The sequence below is a fragment of the Micromys minutus genome (assembly GCF_963924665.1).
Source record: "Micromys minutus genome assembly, chromosome: 22".
Taxonomy (NCBI): Eukaryota; Metazoa; Chordata; class Mammalia; order Rodentia; family Muridae; genus Micromys; species Micromys minutus.
In genome coordinates, this window is record NC_137957.1 from 43,724,595 (window position 1) to 43,745,417 (window position 20,823).

The window sequence follows — 20,823 nt, forward strand, 5'->3', positions numbered from 1 at the left end:
ATGGTCTGTGCTCTCACTAGACAATGAGTCGAGATCCGTGATCCATATTCCCACTGACTGTGAACAGCAAGGAGGGCACCTTTGCCATGATACCAGTGACATGATACTAAGACAGACACACAATTGAGGAGAGACATGGAAGGCTTCTGTAACAACCACTACCCGCCCCCAGGCCGTCGCACCCAACCCAGAGTGGCTTCTGGCACAGGTGTAGGAGGAGAAGGACTTGGCTTTCTTTAAGAAGCAGGCCACTAAGAATTTAGCCATGCTCCTGCGAGTATATAGATATCAAAAAATGGACCTTCTTTTTCATCTTCCCTTATTTTGTAAATTTATTTTTATCCTTTACTTCCTTCGTGGGGGTGGGGTTACAAGAAGGCAGGGACACGGATGGACTGAGAAGGAATTTTGATCAGGTTGGAGGATGTGAAACTTGTATAGAATCCATAAAAATATTATGTTAAGGAAAAAGAGTATAACTACTTTGCAGAATAATCATATTGGTGTCTATTTCCTAACTTTTATAGTGTGGTATTTTATTGTCCTCTAAATTTTTTTTCTTCTTTTTTTACTCCAGACTATTTCTCTGATGCAGCATTTTATAAGTGTCCAACGACTGTTTCTCCCTGTGGGTCAGAGAACATTTTGAGGTCAGTATAATAAGAATGGAAATCATCCCCAATTCTGAAGTTATTCCATTTTATTAATGTCTCCCTCCTCTTCCCTAAGGAAGAAAAAGAAAAGAAAGAAAAAGAAAAACATGCTTTATTCAGGAGTTAAAAACCATGCCTGTCTTTGGAAAAGAGCATTTAGTTGCCCTCAATTTCCACTGCGGAACATTCTAGGCTTGGATCCTACCTAAAGGTCATCCAAATTGATGAGAATGGCCAATGAAAGTCATATTATCTCTTCATGTTTTCAATAACAAACTGAGTTCATTTGTGCTTACTGTTTCCCCACAGGCCCACCATATGGGTATATGGCCAGCCCACTTTCAGGAATTTCAGAGCCAACTAATGGGAAGAACAGGAGCTTCAGCACACACACACTTACACAACACAGCAGTATTCTTCCCACTGACAAAAGTAGTAACTTGGATTTGGGTTGCAGCTGAAATATTTTGTAGAATGAAAGATGCAATTCTCAGTCTTTCTTGCAGCTACAAATCAAGTGTGTGACCTGACCAAGCCCGCCCAGTCAGTCAGTGAGGTTCTCCAGCAGCAGAGCGAGGATAAGAAAGAATGAGATGATTAGACAATACTGTAGCGTGACCCCCAGCCAGTTCTGAGGCTGAAAGGGGAGTTTAATGTTTTCAGTCTTCTTTTATACTATTTTAATTACATGCAAGTAATAATAAGGTCAGTTCTAGGTTAAGGGAACAAGCAAAACAATGAACACAAACAAACAGGGAACAAACAAGGCCATAAACAAAATCCCATATCACTGTTTCTAAGGACTTGTAAAGACGACCAGGATTATCTGAGCCTACTTCCCTGTCCTAAGCCAAAGTCAAACTCTTGCCTGAAGCCTACTTCTTTGTTCTGACCTAAAATCAGATTCCTGCCTGAGCTAACTTCCCTGTCCTAGCCCGATGTCAAATTCCTGCCTGAAGTAGTACTACTTCCTTGTCCTGGCCCAATGTCAAATTCTTGCCAAGCTACCCCAAAAATTCTCTGCAATGACTGAAGAAATGCATCGAGAAAAATCTGTGTAATTGCTAGAAAGTTCTTTTAAGGAGGTTCACCTTTCTCCTTCCATTTTTGCCCCTTGAGGGTTCCAATTTGGAAACCCCATTGGAGCAGTATTTTGGATTGTGGGATAAATTTAAGAATGTCAACAACCATTTATACTTTTCTTTAGGTTTTTTTGTTTGTTTTTTTACTTTAACTGCATTTATTTTATGCTGAATTTATTCCCATGTCATGAGCTTTTGCTTCTTCAGTTTCTTCTGGGATATCTTTTTCTTCTGTGCACCCTCCTCTTCTGGCTTTGGGATGATCTGTTCCTTCTCCGTGAGGATCATCTCAGTGAGGCAGGGGGAGCTTACGTATGGGTTAATTCGGCCATGAGCTCTGTAGGTTCGCCGGCGCATCTTAGGTGCCTTGTTCACCTGGATGTGTTCAATGGCCAGAGAATCTACATCTAAACCCTTAAGTTCAGCATCACTCTCCGCATTCTTAAGCATATGTAGCAAAAAATCAGCACTCTTTTTTGGCCACCGTTCCTGTGTCCAGCCCCACTGTTTGGCCTTGACATACCTACCAACGCCACCATTATAATGCCGGAATGGCACACATTGCTTCTTTAAAGTGACATCCTTCAGAGACTTGGTGGCTTTACGGATATGCATACCCTTGAAGGCCTGGGCAGTTTCCCGGGTGTTCTTAAAATGAACACGAAGGTTTGAACCTCTGGATTTGCATGATTTTGTGAGGTTTTCTGGGTCAAGAGAGTAGCAAACCATCTTTACAGGTCACCTCTGGCCGCTTACCCATCCACACTTTTCAATACAGAAAAAAATGGGGTCAAGAGAGAAAGGGCAGGGTAGCTGACTGACTGGCATTTGTAGAAAAAACAAGTGAACTGGTAGTTTATGTAAACCCAGGATTTTGAAGGGGTTTTTGTTTGTTTGTTTGTTTTCCACATCTGCATCTAATCCTACCAAGATAAGACACAAGGGGAAGACACACAAGGTAGACTTGCCTTAGGAGAACTGCCCTCTCTTCACAAGGACTTAAAGAACACACTTTAATCTTAGGAAATTCCCACCCTGGAAGTTTATTTCAACCATGTCATTCCTTCTAATCTTCCTCCCCACATAGACAACCCAGAAATACGTATGTCATTACTGACTAATTCCCCCATACACAAAATGTGATTAAGCTATGAAGTCATGCTTTTTTATATATATCAGAATAATATTTAGGGCTTGCTATTCCGGGAATTCTTAGCAGAACTTGGGCTTCTAATGAAATCAGTAAATCAAGTGCCTTTGATTAAAGGTCTATTAAATGAAAAGTAAACGTGTGTGGAAATAGCACAGCTTCTGGAGCCTTTTCATCAGCATCAGAGTGAGATCACTGGGTGTGGCCATATGTCCACTCATGAACTCAGTAAACAGTTGTTGGATATACTTACGGGGCTCTGTTCTAGACAGTAATGTCCAGGCGTTCAAGGTGACCGTTCCCATTGATTTCACAGTCTAGTGGGAACATGAGCAGTAGACATGAAGACTGGAAAGATAAAACAGCATTGAGTTTGACCAAGAAGACATTAAGTTTTATGAAGAGCTACTATGAAACAGACTTTAAAGAAGGCTGGTTATAGCAAGAGAGGACTTACTGAACGTGGAGAGTTCGAGTTGAGACTGAGTCAGAGAAGGAAACGGATGAGCAGATTTGGGAGCAAAGAGGGGTTTCTAATAGAAAGAACTCATGCCTGTAAAATCTCCAGGGTAGAGTTAAATGGGACAGTTCTCAGGAACATCCAGGAGTATACCTAAAGCTGCCTGTACCCAGAGGGGGAAAGAAAGGTGTGAGCTGAGGTTAGATGAACAAAATATGTTCACACAACTGATGTACCATAATCAGTGACAGATTGGGCAAGCTCATCCAGGCTTTCGCGAGCTGACTTTTCAAGAATTTGCTAACCCTAATGCTAAACATCATTGTAACTTAAAGGTTAATTACACACACTCACCATTGAGCAAAGTATGTATGTCAAAAATATGAGACTCAACCCAGAAGTGGAAGTTTTTGTATGTCATGTGACGCAGACTCACGTGGTGTTTTGCTGAGGCAAGACCTGTGGGAAGGTACGTGATGTTCAAAGAGAGTATAACTAGGACTCAACAGACAGTGATGGGGCTTGCTTGGCTAGTTTTGCAATGCTTTGTTGGTCTCACATCTTCATTTTTGCTAATCTTCACTTTGTTGAGAGAGGCATGGTAGAGAACTTCTCCTGGTGTCTCAGCTGGTCCTGGTCACTCCTGATGTCTTTTGTCAATTTGGTGGAGGCCGGGCTGGGTTGTGCCACTGCTGCTGATTCGTGTTTAGTATCCTGACACTACTGAACTGGAAGACTGGTGTCCTGACAGTGGAGACTGGAATCACCCCAAAGAACGATTTCACATCACCTTGTCCAATTTCCCATCTTTTCTCCCCTGCCTTTGGATGGTGGGCTAGATGGGAGAAGGGGGGGCAAAGCATTTGAGAGCCCTTATTAAAAGTAGGTTTAAAAAATCTAAGCCTACATAGCCTATTGCTCTGGCTGAGCAACAGTTAAACTCAGGAGCTGGTGCAGACTATTTGCCCTAAGATTTCTCCTTAACCGCAGTCTCCTCAGCATTAGTCTGCTTCTCTTCAATCTCTCCAGGTCACTTTAGAAGCAGAGATCAGGCATAACCTCACAGGAGATGGTGCTGCGCATTCGGAGTACTTCCCGGTCAGGATCCACCACATCAGATTCACAGAGCGAGCACTCTTGTTGCATAGGATGGCAATGTCCACCTAGCATAGAGTCTGTGTTAAACAGAGCAATGGTGGACCAGTTGACATAAGAAGCCTCTGGGATGGGTGGCTAGTGGTCCACTCCAGAATCAGTCGCCACTTCTTGTAGATCTGCTACTCCATCTGACAGTTAAGACTGGCGACACCTAAGTGGGTTCCTGCAGAAAGAAATCTGAGCACATCCCCTTCTTGATTTCCAGGACATAAAGGGCTCCAGACATCGGGTAAAGTAGCTCCCTTTAAATTACATGAATAAAAAATAATGCTATGTAGACCTGTCCCTGGGCAGCATGGAAAGGGGTGGGGGATTTATTCTTGATAATAAAATGTAAATGAATGTAGATATACTTCTTTATTTTATTTTTGTCCTGCTATGAGCAAGGAGATAAGAACCATGGCAACTCAAGGAAGAGAATTTAAGAGGAACTGAGGGACTGGGTATCCTTCTATGGATATCCTACCTTGGACTTACATCATGTTTAGAGGAACAGAAACAGTAAAATACACTAAGTGGGGATTTATTAGATTGGTTTACGCTGTATGGTCTGAATAGTCCAACACTGGATGTCTCACACTGGAGAGGATAAGAATCCGGTAGCTTCTCAAACCACAAAACTAGGCACAGCACCCCATCACTTCCAGCACGGTGCTGAAAGAGAAGAGGACTCACGGAGAGCTGCTGCTCTCTTCAGTCTATGCTGGGAGGTCAAAGAAGCTGGATCTAGCATCAGCATAGGCAAGCAACAGCAGCAAGGTATGTATGCATGTACGTATGCATGCATGCCTATATTATGCATGCACACATGCATCTATCCATCTATCTCTCTATCCATCTATCTATCCATCCATCCATCCATCCATCCGGCTGGCTGTCTATCTATCTATCAGCCTGCCAGTGAGAAGAAAAACAAAGTTCCCTTTAATCTCCTTTTATGTGGGCTGTCACTGGAAAATGGCACCAACACTTAGGACAGGCCCTTCTCACTTCAAATGATCTGATTCAGAAAAAGCCCTAACAGGGGTGCCCGGGCTCTTGCCTTTTTATTGATTTCAGATACAATTATGTTGACAACTAAGATTAAACATCACAGAACAGCAGGGCCTAATGCCTTATGCCAATCAGGTGCTTGAAGCATCTGATTCATTGAGCAAACTGGACATTCATTGGCGAATGGCTCCATCTTGAATGTCTCTGAGAATCAGAACTATGAACTGCGAAACTGTGGTGAAGCTTCTCACAGAGTCAACAAATGAGAACCTTTCTTCTAGGGTAAAACAAAAGAGCATTTTTTGTTTGCTCGTTTTATGAGTACAGTTGTGGCTTAATAAAGATATTAAGTCTATGATGCAGGCTTAAGCATGGGACAAAGAGAAAGAGATTTGATGGAGATGCCCTATTTAGGGCTGTGTGTTCCAAAGTCTCTCGCTGTTGGCTTATGTCTGGCTGTGGGTCTCTGTATCTGTTCCTTTCTGCTGCAGAAGGAAGTTTCTCCAATGGAGGTTGAGCAGGGCGATGATCTATGAGAACAGTAAAATATCATTAGGGGCCATGTTATCACTACAGTTTTCTTAAAACGAACAAAAATAGTAGTATTTGATTTTTCCCTAAGTCCCAAAAAAGTTTCAGATTCTTGGCCACCCAAGCAATTTTGGGGTGTGGGTTATATCTTATGGCATAGGCCTTGAGTCAAATTGGCTATTGGGTATTTACAAATCTCTCCCGTCAGTGCTCAGGGAACCCTTGGGAGAGGAGGCAGAAAGAGTACAAGAGCCAGAAATGGTAAAGGACAACAGAAAAAGACCCTGTAAATCAAGGTCTTCCTAATGCTATGCCCCTTTAATACAGTTTCTAGTGTTGTGGTGACCTCCAATCACAAAAGTATTTATTGTTTCTACTTCATAACTGGAATTTTTACTACAGTGCTACAATTATGAATCTCAATGAAAATATTTAAAGCACACCAGGGTCATTCGATTCTCAAGGGGGTCATAACCCACCAATTGAGAGCCTTTGTTCTAAAACTCCATGAGCAAAGCTCTTATGAACTCAAGGAGATTAAAGCAACATGCACAGGGTCTGAACAGGTCTTCACCAGTTCACTGAGAAAGCTATCTGTTGGCCCCTTTTCCTGAGTCAGGTATCTGAGCACTCACTAGGGCCATTAGAAAAATATATCTCTGTAATAACTAACCCATTCCTCTGCCCTCAAACCACCAGGGCACCTGATCTTGCAGGACAAATACAAATTTCTTATTAGAAAAGATTCAGCCTTCGCTGAGTGTCACTGCCTTATCACTCAGCAAGCCTTAGGTGAGGCAGTTCTGATCCTTAGCATAGGAAAAGGCTTGCTAAGAAAGCACATAGGAAATATGTCCAGTTATATTTGGGTGGGCATGAGGTGAAGCTTCAGAATCCAAATGTTAAGCAAACCTCAAGTATTTGAGGAAATGGCTCAGTCTATAAAGTTCTCTCAGCTCAAATATGTGGACTCATGTTCAGATCATCAAAAGCAAAATAAAATAAAAACCAGTTACAGTACTGTAAGGGAAAAAGAAGTAGAGAATACTTGGAGTTCAATGGCCAGGAAATATGAATCCCATTGCGGATTTTCTCCTCCACAGTTCCTGCTGCAGTTCAACAAGCAACCAGCAGGTGGCAAGCGACCCACACGTCCCGCAAAGGAAGCCAAGTCAAATAATTACCAGGTCCACAAATCCCGGATGAGAGTGTGGTTAGGAGAGAGACTCTGGGTGATTTGAGGATGCATGCGTTTGCAGCTCATTGCTTTTACCTGAAATTTATATAGGGAGGAGGTAATTAGGGTATGTAGAGATGGGCTCTAGAGATAAAGGGAAGATGGAGGGACTGGGCGTTGCCCCACTGTGTCTTAATGGACTTCCTTCCCTTTCACGCCGACTATTCCATCTGCAACTTCGTGGGAAGCAGCTACTGTGACCGGCTGTCCTTTTTACAAATTTGCCACAGTTCTGTGTTAGAGACAGGATCATATCAGCCTCAATTGCTTTTACGATTAAATAGTGCTTTCAAACACTTGACAGACGGGACTAATGTGCGCCTCTTCTTACATATTTCAGTGTGAGTGTTATATTTAACATACACCTCGGGGGTTCTAGGAGCTTGGCAATGTGAGAATTTTATAAATAATATGTCCTTAAATTTTGTCTTTGTTGCTGCTTGGGTTTTCATGAACATGAAATAGCCATGTTAAAAGTTACCCCCTGGGAAGGATTGCAGTGGCGGAGGTGTCCAAAAGGGACAGGAACTCCACAGGAAGACCAACAGAGTCAACTAACCTGGACCCTTGGGGCTCTTAGAGACTGAACCGCCAACCAAAGAACATACACAGGCTGGACCTGGGCCTCCCCATACATATGTAGCAGATGAGCAGCTTGGTCTTCATGTGGGTCCCAAACAACTGGAGTGGGGGCCATCCCAAAGCTATTTCCTGTCTGTGGGATATGTTCCAGCTGGGCTGCCTGGCCTGGCCTCAGTGGGAGAGGATGCACGGAGCCCTGAAAAAACTTAATGTGCCAGGGTTAGGGGATGCTGAAGGGGTCCCACCTACCCAGAGGAGAAGGGGAGAGTGGACGGAGGAGGATTATGGGAAGAGTGACTGGGAGAGGGGCAGTGAGCAGAATGTAAAGTGAATAAACTAAAATCAAAAATAAAATAAAATATAATAAAATAAATTACCCCGACCCATGTGCGGCCGCGCATGCGCGCACGCACACCCACTGAAAATTGACTGGCTTCTGTCTTTTGCTTGTGCTACCAATGGACTTATGGATGAGTGGCCTAGAAGGACAAGAAAGGCAAGACTGCTGTGACTGGTCTGCTTCTGCTTCCTCTGAAACCTGTTACTTACCAATAAACTTTCCCTTCAGGGCCAGCACTTGGTTTGCCTGAGGTGGCAAACCAGGCAATCCCCTGCCTGCTGATAAGCCACAGTACTCCCAGGCCACACCACAAGGAGTCAGTCTGAGTCTGGACTTTGTGGAAACTCTGATGGACACGGGACGCGTGGCCACACAATGGGGACACACGACTGACCTCAGACACTTGGGTAAACCCTCTCCACATTCCGGGAGGCAGTAGGACCTGTTCGGAAACTCCGAGGTGCCAGGTGCCCCTGCTCTTTACCCACAAGAAGGCTTCCCTGACCCCTTGAACTTGGAAGCACCTGCAGGCTTACAGAAACTCCGGATTTCCCGAGCTATCCAGTCCTACCCTCAGGATATGAGCTAGGATTCATTCCATATTGTATAAAGGCATCACATTGGTGATCTGGCTAGGCAGCGTGGCTGGGAGTAAACTTTTAGAGATCTAAGTCAGGCAGGGAGTAGGGTGGCTTCCGGAGGACGCCCATCTGGATGAATGTAATGATGAGTGTGTGTCTGATGAGGGAGAGAACATGTGTGCAAGAAATCAGAATTAAGGGAAAGGTTTAGGGACAGAAATTCCAGAATAAAGAAGTGGGGGGGGGGGCAGGGTTTGGTTTGGGGGAGTTTGTGTTTGCTTGGTGTTGTCTTATATGTAAACTGCCCTCTGGGCTTAGTAGTAAGCTCTTACCTGCCTCATTTAGCATGGGCTGTGGCCAACACGCTTAAACGCTCAATTTATTATTTGTCTGTTTATTATGCCATCCCATTGGGGCGCAGCAAAGGGGGGGACGCAGAGCACCAGACTGGAACTCAGTCGACCTGTTGTCACCAAGAGCTCCTGCTTGCTCCGGAGTTCTGCAGCATTAGACTGTGCCAAGTTGATGCCTTTCTGAAATGTCATTACCCCTAAATTCATCCCTGGGACCGTAGGAGAACTCTGGTCCCTCCGAGGTAACCTGGCTTTTGCTGAACACCAAGAGAGTGGGCTGCTGGGATTTTAGCATGGGAGCCAGAGTGGGAGCTTTCCAGAAGTCTGAGAAGAATCAAAAGATTGCAGCAGCCCCCCCCCCCATCCCACTCTGCTCTCCTCAGGCCAAGATAGTCCCTAAAAGGGGCGGGGAGGGGAGCGCGGGGGGGGGGGGGGGCGATGGACTGAAATCTGGCCACTCGCGTCCACAGTTCTATTCACAAAACAGTTTCAAAATAAGTTAACCTCCGCAGGGTGTTTACCCCTCCCCTTCTAATTGTCCGGGTTCCTCCTCCCTCTCCCTGTTCCAGTCTGTTTTATGTCCCTCTGCCTTGTGCCAACTATTTTACCTTTATTCCTTCTCTTTCTCTGTCGCCATTCAATCCCTTTTTGTGTGTGTGGTTTCTGGAGCCGATGTGCGGCTCATTACCACCCACTGCAAACTCGCTCCTGTCGCTGAGGTGTTTCTATACAAACGGGAGCGTCCAGTTGTCATATTAATTATTACACTAAGCAATGACTGAAATGGTCAAAATAAGGGGAGACTCAAGAGCGCTTTTTCCTGCTGCTCAAAGATTCAGCAAAGAAGCCCTGCAACAAAGCGCTAATTGGTCCCCAGAAACACTCTGACAAGGCATGGAAGATAGGTTTCACAGAGCCCTGTGATTGTGACGGGGAAGCACTGAATGGACCCCACGCTTCTTTTCTAAACTCTCTTGCTGAGCAAAAAAATGGACCTCTGTTTGAATACTGCCCTGATCCTTGAATACTATGCCCAGCAGAGAAAAAAAATGCACCATTTATTGTAAGTTTTTTTTCCCTCCTCCTCCTTCTTCTTCTCAAGCTATTCAGGGGTGCTCTGTGAAGAATCAGCTGGTTTTGTTTACGGTGAAAGACCTTTGCTTTGTTTTCATTCTTGGAGGAGGTACTGAGGGGGAGGGCAGAAGACCCATGTGCCTAGACAGAGCTGGGCCGGCCTACTGTAACAAGAAAATAGAGTGTAACAAATCCTACAAAAGTTTAGAGTGTATTGATTCTTTGGAGAGCTATATAGATTAACGACTTTCTTTATGCTTATCCAAGGAAGGTATTTAATCATAATGTAAATGGGGCTTTAGAAAAAAAAAAATAAAGACTTAGCATTAGTTCTCCTCATTTGGAGAACTTCAAAAGCTCCTGTTAGGGTGACTGCAAATTACTGCCCCTCCCCCCACCTTCTCTCCCCATCCAAAAAGCCACAATAAAATATACTTTGTGCTTGTTTTGTTTCGTTTTCTCCAACTTTTCTTTTTTTCTTTTTAAGACATACTGAAAAAGTGAATAGCTTCATTAGAAGCCTGGAGTTCTTGACGCAGGTGCAGGCCTGGCTGTTAGGACCAAGCTGTGGAACCAAAGCATGCACTCCTGTCCAGCAGAGTGGCCCTCTGCCTCTGCTGCACACCTAGCAGGTGCACCGAAGTTACCTGGCAAAAGTGTGCCTGACAAGGGGCGATTATTTAGAGATGTGCAATTTTATTTTCCCTGGTAAGACAGTATACAGCATGAGCTTAGGGCAGCTTCCCCTCCTGGAACGGGGCTTTGTGTTGTGGCTGGCAGGAACTATACACCCGCTTTTCTCAGAGCACCTGGAATTCTTGGATTCAAAACTCCTCCAACTTGATGGTTGCCCTGAAAATGTTGGGACCAATGTTAGAGTCCAAGATTTAACTGCATTTTTTTTTCAATTTTTACCCCTCATTTAAAAGCCACTGTAAACACAACTTTATTGAACTATTGGTCCACGAAAAATCTAGCTTAGCTAGGTGCATTTAATCCTGGCACTTGAGAAACAGAGGCAGGAGGATCCCTGGGTTTGAGGCTAGCCTGGTCTACAGAGTGAGTTCCATCCAGGACAGCCAAGGCTACACAGAAATACCTTATATCAGAGAGAGGGGGCGGGGAGAGGAACACACAGAGAGAATGAATGTGAGTGAAATTTAACATTCCAAAACACTAAAGGCACAGTCTCTAGTCATCTAGGAGGTGTTTCCAATGGATCAGTAGGAAAGCCTTCTCCCTTTACAGATGCACTGAATATGGACAAGAACCAGTCTAATGTATGGTGCAGCTTGAGCATAATACAAGAAAAACCAAGTGCAGAAACTAAGTCCCTTATGATGTTTAAAGATAAGATGAACATTCCCCTTTCCCCAGAATGTCTGTGTTCTGGGTCATACCAAAGAGGGCCCAATGTGCTGCCCTCCCCCATCACAGGACAGAGCACTCACTGTGTCCCCATAGTTGGAAAAAATGAAAGAGCAGCTCCCGATAGGCATAAGGCTTTTTACAAAGGAAACTCATCAATGACTTCTGACTTCATTCTCGTAACAGCTTTCATAGACAGGCGAAGGCTGCACCTCCACACCATTTGGGATAAAGGCATGCAGTTCTTCTACGAAGTATCTTAGTCCCTCACGTTCAGATAAAGGGGACTTTGTTCAAGTGACCTGATCAGGTAAAGGCCTGGGGACTTGGTTAGAGTCACCCCACTGGGAGGCAAGGGAGCCGCAGACAGTTGATGTGAAATGCTGGGCAAGTGGTTCTGCTGTGGCCTCTATCATGGGAGATAACATAGTATATCTCTGTTTAATGCTGTCAAGATTGTTGGTAGTTTTAAAATGTGGTTCCTATCTCTACCACCATCATCACTGGGCATCAAGAATTTAAAAAAAAAGATGATTTAACATTAAATGCTAGAACAAGGGGGTATGATACTGAATTTCCAGTAGTTTGAACAATTATCACCGTGAGAGGCTCCAGAAAGCCAAGAGCTAGGCGTCTTCTGCTACATATTACTTTGGATCTTAAATATTCTCTAAAGTTTCATGATTTAATAGATTTTTTTTCTTCAGGGTGATGCTATGATGTGGTGGGGGCACCTTTAAAAGGTAAGGTCTCTGGGGGAGCTTCTGAGGTCCCTGGAGGCATTAGGCCCAAAGGGGATTATGGAATCTCCATCTTTTTCTGTATTAGTTAGGGTTTCTGTTGCTATGAAAAAACACCATGACCAAGAGAAACTTAAGGAGGAATGGTTTTGTTTGTATGTTTTTTATTTGTCTGGTTGGTTGGTTGGTTGGTTGGTTGGTTGGTTGGTTTTGGTTTAATTATTCTGAATCACACTGAAGAAAGAAGGAATGAAGACATATCCATTTAAAGAAACCAAAGCAGGAACTCAACACAGCAACTGAAGAATGCTGCTTACTGGCATGTTCCTGATGGCTTGGTCAGTCTGCTTTCTTATACCATCCAGGACCACCTGCCCACTGTTTCGCCACTCACAATGGACTAGGCACCCCCACATCAATCATTAACCAAAATGCTTGTCTACAGGCAATCTGATGGAGGCATTTTCTCAACCGAGAGTTCCCTTCCTAGATATGTCTAAGTTGTGTCAAATTGGCAAAACCAACCAGTGCAATTAACAATAGATCAATTGCACACACACACACACACACACACACACACACACACACACACACATCATTGATTAAACCATAACTTTTCCTTTCTTGTTCCTCTCTAAAATCTCCCATTAATATCAAAATATAAACATACCATAACTTTAGGAGTCTCAGTGGTAAAAATTGTAATATTTTAAAATCCAAGGTTTTCTTTGAATATCTCACATCTCTTTATTATTGAGATTATAATTTAATGACATTTATCCTTTCTCTTCACTTCTTCTAAGCCACCCCATACACCCTTCTCTACTCTCATTCAAATGTATAGCCTCTTTTTCATTGTTATTGCATAAAGATATGTATATGCATATATATTTTTAAATCTAGAGTGTTTATACTGTTACTTTTATGTATGTTTTCAAGACTGACCCTGTGGCACTGTAAAACCCGTGTGCTTTTCGCTAAACACCTCTTTAAAAGTTTAAAGTCTCTCAATTCTAGGCTTCTGTAAAAACAAAGTATAAGTTAAATGCTTTCTTACTCCAAAAGAGAAGAATCAGGGCATGGTCACAATCAAGCCAAAGCAAAGCCAAACCCCAGTAGTATAAATATCTTAGTGCCCAACATCTGGGACTCACTCATAATCTTCTGGCCTCCCAAGTACCTGGGCAGACCACTTCTCTGACTCTGCCATTCAAAACACACAAAACCTATCCCATAGGCTCAGATAGATCCACTCCACAGCTGTGGGTGTTCAAAACAGTAATCTTATGCTACTGGTATCTTTGATATGCCAGATTCTCTCCTGTAAGTAAAGCTGCACCTTCACCAAAGGTGTCTCTTCAGGGACTTCAATCCTATCATGCAGTGCCAAGCCTCAGTTGCTTTTCGAGATGCTTTCATGCCTACAAACCTAGTAGAACCCAGGTGACTCTTACCAATTAATTATCCTAGCAAAGCAAAAAAAAAAAAAAAAAAAAAAAAAAAAAAAAAATTCACTTGAGTGTTTCTGTCCTTCTGTGAATCACAGCTGATATTTCAGCCTTAGAAGACCAGTAACTTAATTCTTAGTTTAAAATTAATACGGGAATGATCTTTGCTTCCCTGTAAAACTTTACAACCCAGGCTTTCATCATCTGTGTCTCCTTCAAGCTCCCACCATAGCCACAGTGTGTTGAGCCCTGAACAGCTTTTTTAATCCAAAGCTACAGAGTTCTCCCTACATCCTCCCAGAACAACATGATCAGGACATTGACCTGGAACCCACTGCTGTGGTGAAGACCATCACCAAAAGCAACTCAGTAAAGAAAGGGTTCGTCTTATTTTATAGCAATAGGCCATCAGGAAAGAAAATCCAGGGAAAAATTCCAGGCAGGAACTCCAGGCAGGAACCAAAGCAGAAGTCAAAGAAAAACACTGCTTAGTGGTTTGTTCTTTCCTCATGACGGGCTTAGCCTCTTTTCTTAGACAGCCCAGGCCCACCTGCCCAAGGGGTAGCACTGCTCAGAGTTAACTATGTCCTTAATATAATTAATTAATTAATTAATTAATTAAAAAGCCCCTCCCAGACTTGTAAACTGATAATCTGACAGAGGCATTATCTCAATTAAGATTTTACTTTTCCAGATATGTCTAGGTATGTCAAATTAACAAGACAAACAACCAAAACTCTTCTCTTGTCCCCTCCCCCCTTTTCCTCTACCCATAAAGCAAGTGGTTTTTGCCAATCTATGTATTTCAGCCAGGATATGCCATTTCACACAGGCTCAGAACAAAAGGACCAATTGATCACAGATTAAAATCTTTAAAACTGTGAGCTTAGATGAATCCTTCCTCTTCATAAAGCACCCCAGACGTTTAGTAGTTTTGATACAGAGATAGTATACACACCCTCTCACAGCGCATGCCCTAGGTGGGTGTTTGAGAATGGCTTCACGGATCCAGTCTCATTTCACAGTCTCTGCTTCTGTGAGGGTGTGGGGGAACCATGGCTCAGGTGAGGAAACAGACTTCTGGAGGTCAGTAAGCTAGCTACGATAGAGCTTACCTGCAGTGTGAGTAGGGGGGGGGGCACAGAATTGGCCTGGCTACACCCTGTCCTCCCCAAACCTATCCTCATACAAAGAGAACGCCAAGGCAACCTGTGTGTGCGAATCACTTAGGAAGTCACCTTTTCATCCTGTACAGGAATACCACTACTACTTAAATAGCCACTCACTCGCGTCTAGGACATCTCTCTGGGTCATCCTCGTGGACTCTGTAGAATGACCCATCTTCACAAAAAAAGGTTCATCTAGAAGCAATCGTCCCAGCCAGGAAGTGGTGGCCTGATCATACTCCCTGGGCTGAGGAGGCTAAGGTATGAAGATTGGCAAGAGGCCAGCTTAGGCTGTGCAATGAGACACTGGAAATTCGCTCCTCTCATGATTAAAATAATAATAGCGACTAACCAGACGCCATTATCCTGGTTCTTAACCATAATCATTACTGAACTCCAGTCCTTGATTAGGCCTGGGGACTTCTGGACAAATCTACCAGAGGCGTGCCCTTCGCCTAGTTCTGCTGATGTAGACCAGACCAGAAACTATCCTACAGGGTGCACCGGAACAGTCTGAGACCTTTTGTCTGCAGTGCCTGGCGTTTCTAAGCTGGACTTGGTTGGACAGAGAGTGCCAGGCCGAGGGCCCAGGGAATGCGCCTAAGCAGGCACTGTCCCAGTGACCGCAGCAGGCACCTCCCCTTCTCTGGCGGTGCCAGCACACGGCCTCAGCGGGCTCCACTCCCAGTCGCCTGCCACCGGTCCGCCAGGCACACGCCTGGGGCGGGATGGAGGCTGCGCCAAGGCCTCCAAGGCGCCTGCGACAAGGAGGGACAAGGAGCCTTTCCATTTAGCTCAAACTCAGCCACCCTCCATTCCGCACAGCCCACTGCTTCTTTCTCCAGACGATCTAAAATATCCCGGCGTGCCCTTCTTTCCCATCGTGTCTAGCGAGCACTTTTTTCGAGGAATGGCGGGTGCAATAGAGGGCCAGAAACAGATAACCTCGAGTGCCTTCCTGCACACACTTACCTAAACTACTGACAACAATGATCGTGCCTCCGCACAGCCACCTGCTAGTGCTTGAGCGCGCGCACGAACACACGCACACGCGCACACACACACACACACACACACACACACATTTTTTTTTAAGTTGAGGGGTGTCTCAAAATGTAGTTCAAACAATCTTCCAACTTATGATTCTCCTGTCTCAGCTTCTTAGTGAACTGTCAACCTGTTCGTGTCTCCCTATCCTTCCCACCCTTAGCGAGTTGTGTCCAGCACACTATCCTTGAAGCTGGATGGAACTGCCTTGGCAGTCCCATATGGCTACAGAGGGAAAAGCCGCTCAGACAAGGTAGAACTTAGCAAGAGCCAAAAGCTAGCTAGAGGACTAAAGGGGCTAGAACTCAAGTTCTCATACAGCGAGCGACCAATACTTTGCTCCTAAACCTAATGGCAAATATGTTTTATTTTTGGGGGTCACCAAAGAACTCTCCGGAGTTACTGTGAAGAGAAGAAAGGGTGAGAGGGGGCAGAAACCCGGCCCCCCACTTCCACGAATTCCCTTTGCCACTTTGCCTAAACCCTTCCGTGCATTTTTCCCAAGTTCTCAAGAGGCTTCAAAGACACTTTCCCTCCAGACTTTTCACTTAGACACCCCAAATCCAGGAGTCATTTACCTCCCTCCCCATTTTTAAGGGCCCCATTTCTAGAGCCACACCCTGGCTCCCCAGCCACCGCCCCGAGCGCGCAGCCTGTTTATTCAGCCGGGAGTCCGGCACGCGCCAGGCGCACGCACTGCAACAACAAACCCGGCTGAATGGAGAGTTTGCAAGGAGCCGGCGCGGGCAAACGGGGGAGGGGGGAGCTGGGGGGGGAGGAGGGAGCTGGGGGGGAAAGAGGGGGAGTGAGGGCTACAGCCGCTCGCTGCAGCAGCGGGGAGTGGGGGGCGAGGCGGGGCCAGGGCTGCGCGTGGGGCTGGGTGTCCCATTGAAAAGGCGGCCACACCGCAGCCTCCCAGCACTCTCTCACTTCTGGCCAGGGAACGTGGAAGGCGTACCGGCTGGGAGCCGGTTAGGGAGGGCGAATTGGGGGAACGAAAGAGGAATTAGAAAGAAAGGGGGTTCAACCAAATAATCCCAGAAGCAGGCTCAAGCCCAGACTGGAGCAGGAGAGAGCGGGCGCAAGAGAGCGCAGCCCGGGAGCGGCTCGACCTGGCAGAGCGCGCTCCGCGCTGACTTTTGCGGCTGCTTTCCTTTTCCCTTCCCTCTTTTAAAACCGAGAAGGCGCCGGCGGCGGCCGCACACGCGAGCGCCACGCGAGGCTCCCGAAGCCAACCGCGGCGGGAGGAGGGGAGGGAGGAGGCGGCGCAGAGGGAAGACGATCACCCAGGCACCTTCCTCCGCGGCAGCTTGACAACTCTGCCTTCTTCTGCGCGTTTCTTCCCCCTTTAACTTTCTTCCGGGGCTCGTTTCTTCCCCTCTCCTTTTTCCTTCGCCCCCTCCTTGATCGCGCTTCGCAGTCCCGCTCCCTTCTAGCGTCCCCGACTCGTTCTCCCCCGCGACAGTTTGGCCCGGCATGGAGAGCTCTGGCAAGATGGAGAGCGGAGCCGGCCCGCAGCCGCAGCCCCCGCAGCCCTTCCTGCCGCCTGCCGCCTGCTTCTTCGCGACCGCGGCGGCGGCGGCGGCGGCGGCAGCGGCGGCGGCAGCCCAGAGCGCGCAGCAGCAACAGCAGCAGGCGCCGCAGCAGCAGGCGCCGCAGCTGAGCCCGGTGGCGGACGGCCAGCCCTCAGGGGGCGGTCACAAGTCAGCGGCCAAGCAGGTCAAGCGCCAGCGCTCGTCCTCTCCGGAACTGATGCGCTGCAAACGCCGGCTCAACTTCAGCGGCTTCGGCTACAGCCTGCCCCAGCAGCAGCCGGCCGCCGTGGCGCGCCGTAACGAGCGCGAGCGCAACCGGGTCAAGTTGGTCAACTTGGGCTTTGCCACCCTCCGGGAGCACGTCCCTAACGGCGCTGCCAACAAGAAGATGAGCAAGGTGGAGACGCTGCGTTCGGCGGTCGAGTACATCCGCGCGCTGCAGCAGCTGCTGGACGAGCATGACGCAGTGACCGCCGCCTTCCAGGCGGGCGTCCTGTCGCCCACCATCTCCCCCAACTACTCCAACGACTTGAACTCTATGGCGGGTTCTCCGGTCTCATCCTACTCTTCGGACGAGGGATCCTATGACCCTCTTAGCCCAGAGGAACAAGAGCTGCTGGACTTTACCAACTGGTTCTGAGGGGCTGCCAGGCCCTCCTGGGAACAGACTTCGGAAGCAGGTACACTTCGTGTGGGGATGGGCAGAGTCTTTCTTGATTGGGCCCCCTTTTCTATTTGGGGGGGGGGTTCATGGTAGGTAGGGGCTGTCTCCAAGAAAGCGGGGGTGGGGATGGGTTACTATGTTGTTAGTTTGTCTATTTCAAGTTCTAGTGTGTTAGCTTCAGTCTTGGCCCCTGAAAGTAGCTTTGCCCAAGTTTCCAAGAACAGAAGATAGAGGTGATGCGCAGAGACCCTGGGTACTGAATCCCGGGACTTTGTCCAAAGAGTTGTTTTACCCGGAAAGACTCCTCACAGCCTCTACCACACCTATCCAAAATCACACTGACCTCTCTTGTTCCTGTTACAGGGTGACAGCGGATCCTGCATCTTTAGTGTTTTCTTGCCAACGACTTCGAAAGGGGAGGCAGAAAAACAAGGGAAGAAAAAAAAAAGAAGAAGAAAAGAAACCAAGAAGTCAGACACCCAGTCTCCAGGGGCACCTTGACTAAGATGCAATGTTCTCAGCCAACAGGGGTGGGCTCAACCAGTGTCTCCGCACTCCCATCCTTTCCAGACACCAGAGGAATGACTGCTGTCTGAACCCAAGCCCCAGTCACAGATGGTGTGCAAAAGTCATGGGTTCCTTTCCTGGAGCATGACACACACACACACACACACACACACACACACACACACACACAGAGTATATTAACTCCCAGACAACCACTAACAGGCAGGGCTGAAAGCGCATTGCAAGTGCCTTCATCTCCCACCCTCTGTCAAAGCTGTCTTAGCCCCCCTGAAACTGGGTTGATGTCCTTCCTCTGTCACCCCCATTCCAGCGAGCTGTGGACATTTGCCTCCAGCAAATTTACCTTCGCCATACTCAGTTCTCGAACACCCTTTCCCTAGCCTGGTGGCCTCCTCCCCAAACCCCACATTCACCCTCCCACTGTCTTTGGCTTCTGTTTCTTCATAGAATGCTTCCAATCATTGTGAATTTTTTTTATTATAAGAAAAAAATCTATTTGTATCTATCCTAACCAGTTTGGGGATATATTAAGATATTTTTGTACATAAGAAAAGAGAGAGAAAAAAATTTATAGAAGTTTTGTACAAATGGTTTAAAATGTGTATATCTTGATACTTTAACATGTAATGCGATTACCTCTGCATACTTTAGATGTGTAGCTCACCTTACGACTGCCATCCCCCCCACCCCAATGTGGTTTTGTAAAGAACTCTCCTCATAGGTGAGATCTAAATGCCACCAGAATGACTTCAGCACCAATGTGTCTTACTTCACAGAAACGTGGTTAATGTATTAATGATGTTATTAAAAACTGTTAAAGGAGAACAAAGTTTATGCAGCTACTTTCCAAACTCAAAGTGGCAGCCGGTTGGTTTCCATGGGTTGCCTTTTGGAAATTTCTATCACTGCCTTTTCCCGCCCCACCCTCACCCTTTACTGTTTTATTACAAACTTACAAAGACATGTATAACCCTGTTTTATACAAACTAGTTTTGTAATAAAACTTTTTTCCTTTTTATATATATATATAAAGAAGCGAGAGAGAAAGAAAGATCAGTTTGCCTGTATGTCTTCTTTGGCGCTGCTGCCATTGCTGCTGCTGCTGCTGGCTGGGCTACCAAAAATACGAAAAGGGAGGGTGATGCCAAGGGTGTGCAGTGGTGGTGTGCTGAGAGAGATAAGCGCTTCAGCGCTTCAGCGTGTCCTGCTGCAGCGGTAGCTTTGTGATGATTTGATTGTGTGCGCAAGCTGGGGGAGGGGGTTGTCCCTTCTCTTTTATTCGCCATGCATATACACAGCTCCTAGGGACATAGATGGTAATCTGTGGCGACATCATCCCACTGGGCACTATGCATCCTTAGACAATTTTCCAGACAGTAACCTGGGAGGAGATGCTCCTCGGATCCACATTCCACTCAGCCCGTTCGAGGTTATCCTTGTAAGGAGATGGGCACTGGATGATCTGAGTTCCTCTGGGCCTGGGTCTCTGGGGGATGCTGAAAGCTGGTGCTGGGAGTTGGTCTCCCTCTCTGCAAATGAACTCCAGGGATGGGGTGGATGCCTCTGCTCTTGCTTCTAGGCACATATTTTCCACTCAACATAAAAATACACATCTCACCTCAAAATATACACTTTCCATCCCAGTTTAAAGTAAAAATTCCATATGACACAAATTCCTCGCAGAAGGGATTAGACTTGAATATGTAAATGTAGTACAAATGTGTGGTCGCTTTGAGACACTGGCCTATCTAAGCCCGTGACTCTATCCCAATAGCGTGAGCAGCGTGTAAAAGTACCCAATTACCAAGATTCAAAAAGAAATTGGTGGGTTTTTTTGGCTGGCTTGCTTCTTGTCAGTTAGCAAGTACGTGATCAGAATCCTACTGGGCCGCTAGCAGGCTCCTTGCTCGCTGCCGGCGTCACTTGTAGATTCAGTTTGCGTGTCTCCAGCCAAGCGGAAAGCCAGGCGCAAAATGCATCTTACAAAACCCAACAAAGAGCGCAGAGCCGGCACGTCTTCCAGAGTTAAAAATCTAGTCTGTGTTGGTATATCTATACCATTTAGTGGCACAGAATAACTTTTTTTTTTTATAAAGCCGCTATGCGTGGAGCATGCCATGGCCTCTGATGTCA

At 46.2% G+C, this 20,823-nt stretch overlaps 2 protein-coding genes across 2 annotated transcripts; one reads left to right on the forward strand and one right to left on the reverse strand.

Moving 5' to 3' along the window:
* Positions 1-1,909: 1,909 nt before the first annotated feature.
* On the reverse strand, positions 1,910-2,464 carry LOC308434838 (large ribosomal subunit protein uL22-like; the record flags this gene model as incomplete). The annotated part of the gene is made up of 1 exon (XM_080935274.1): positions 1,910-2,464. The coding sequence occupies one exon, from the start codon at positions 2,462-2,464 to the stop codon at positions 1,910-1,912; it is 555 nt and encodes a 184-aa protein (XP_080791400.1).
* A 14,975-nt stretch (positions 2,465-17,439) lies between these two features.
* Positions 17,440-18,138, forward strand: ASCL1 (achaete-scute family bHLH transcription factor 1; the record flags this gene model as incomplete). The annotated part of the gene is made up of 1 exon (XM_080935070.1): positions 17,440-18,138. The coding sequence occupies one exon, from the start codon at positions 17,440-17,442 to the stop codon at positions 18,136-18,138; it is 699 nt and encodes a 232-aa protein (XP_080791196.1).
* Positions 18,139-20,823: the final 2,685 nt, after the last annotated feature.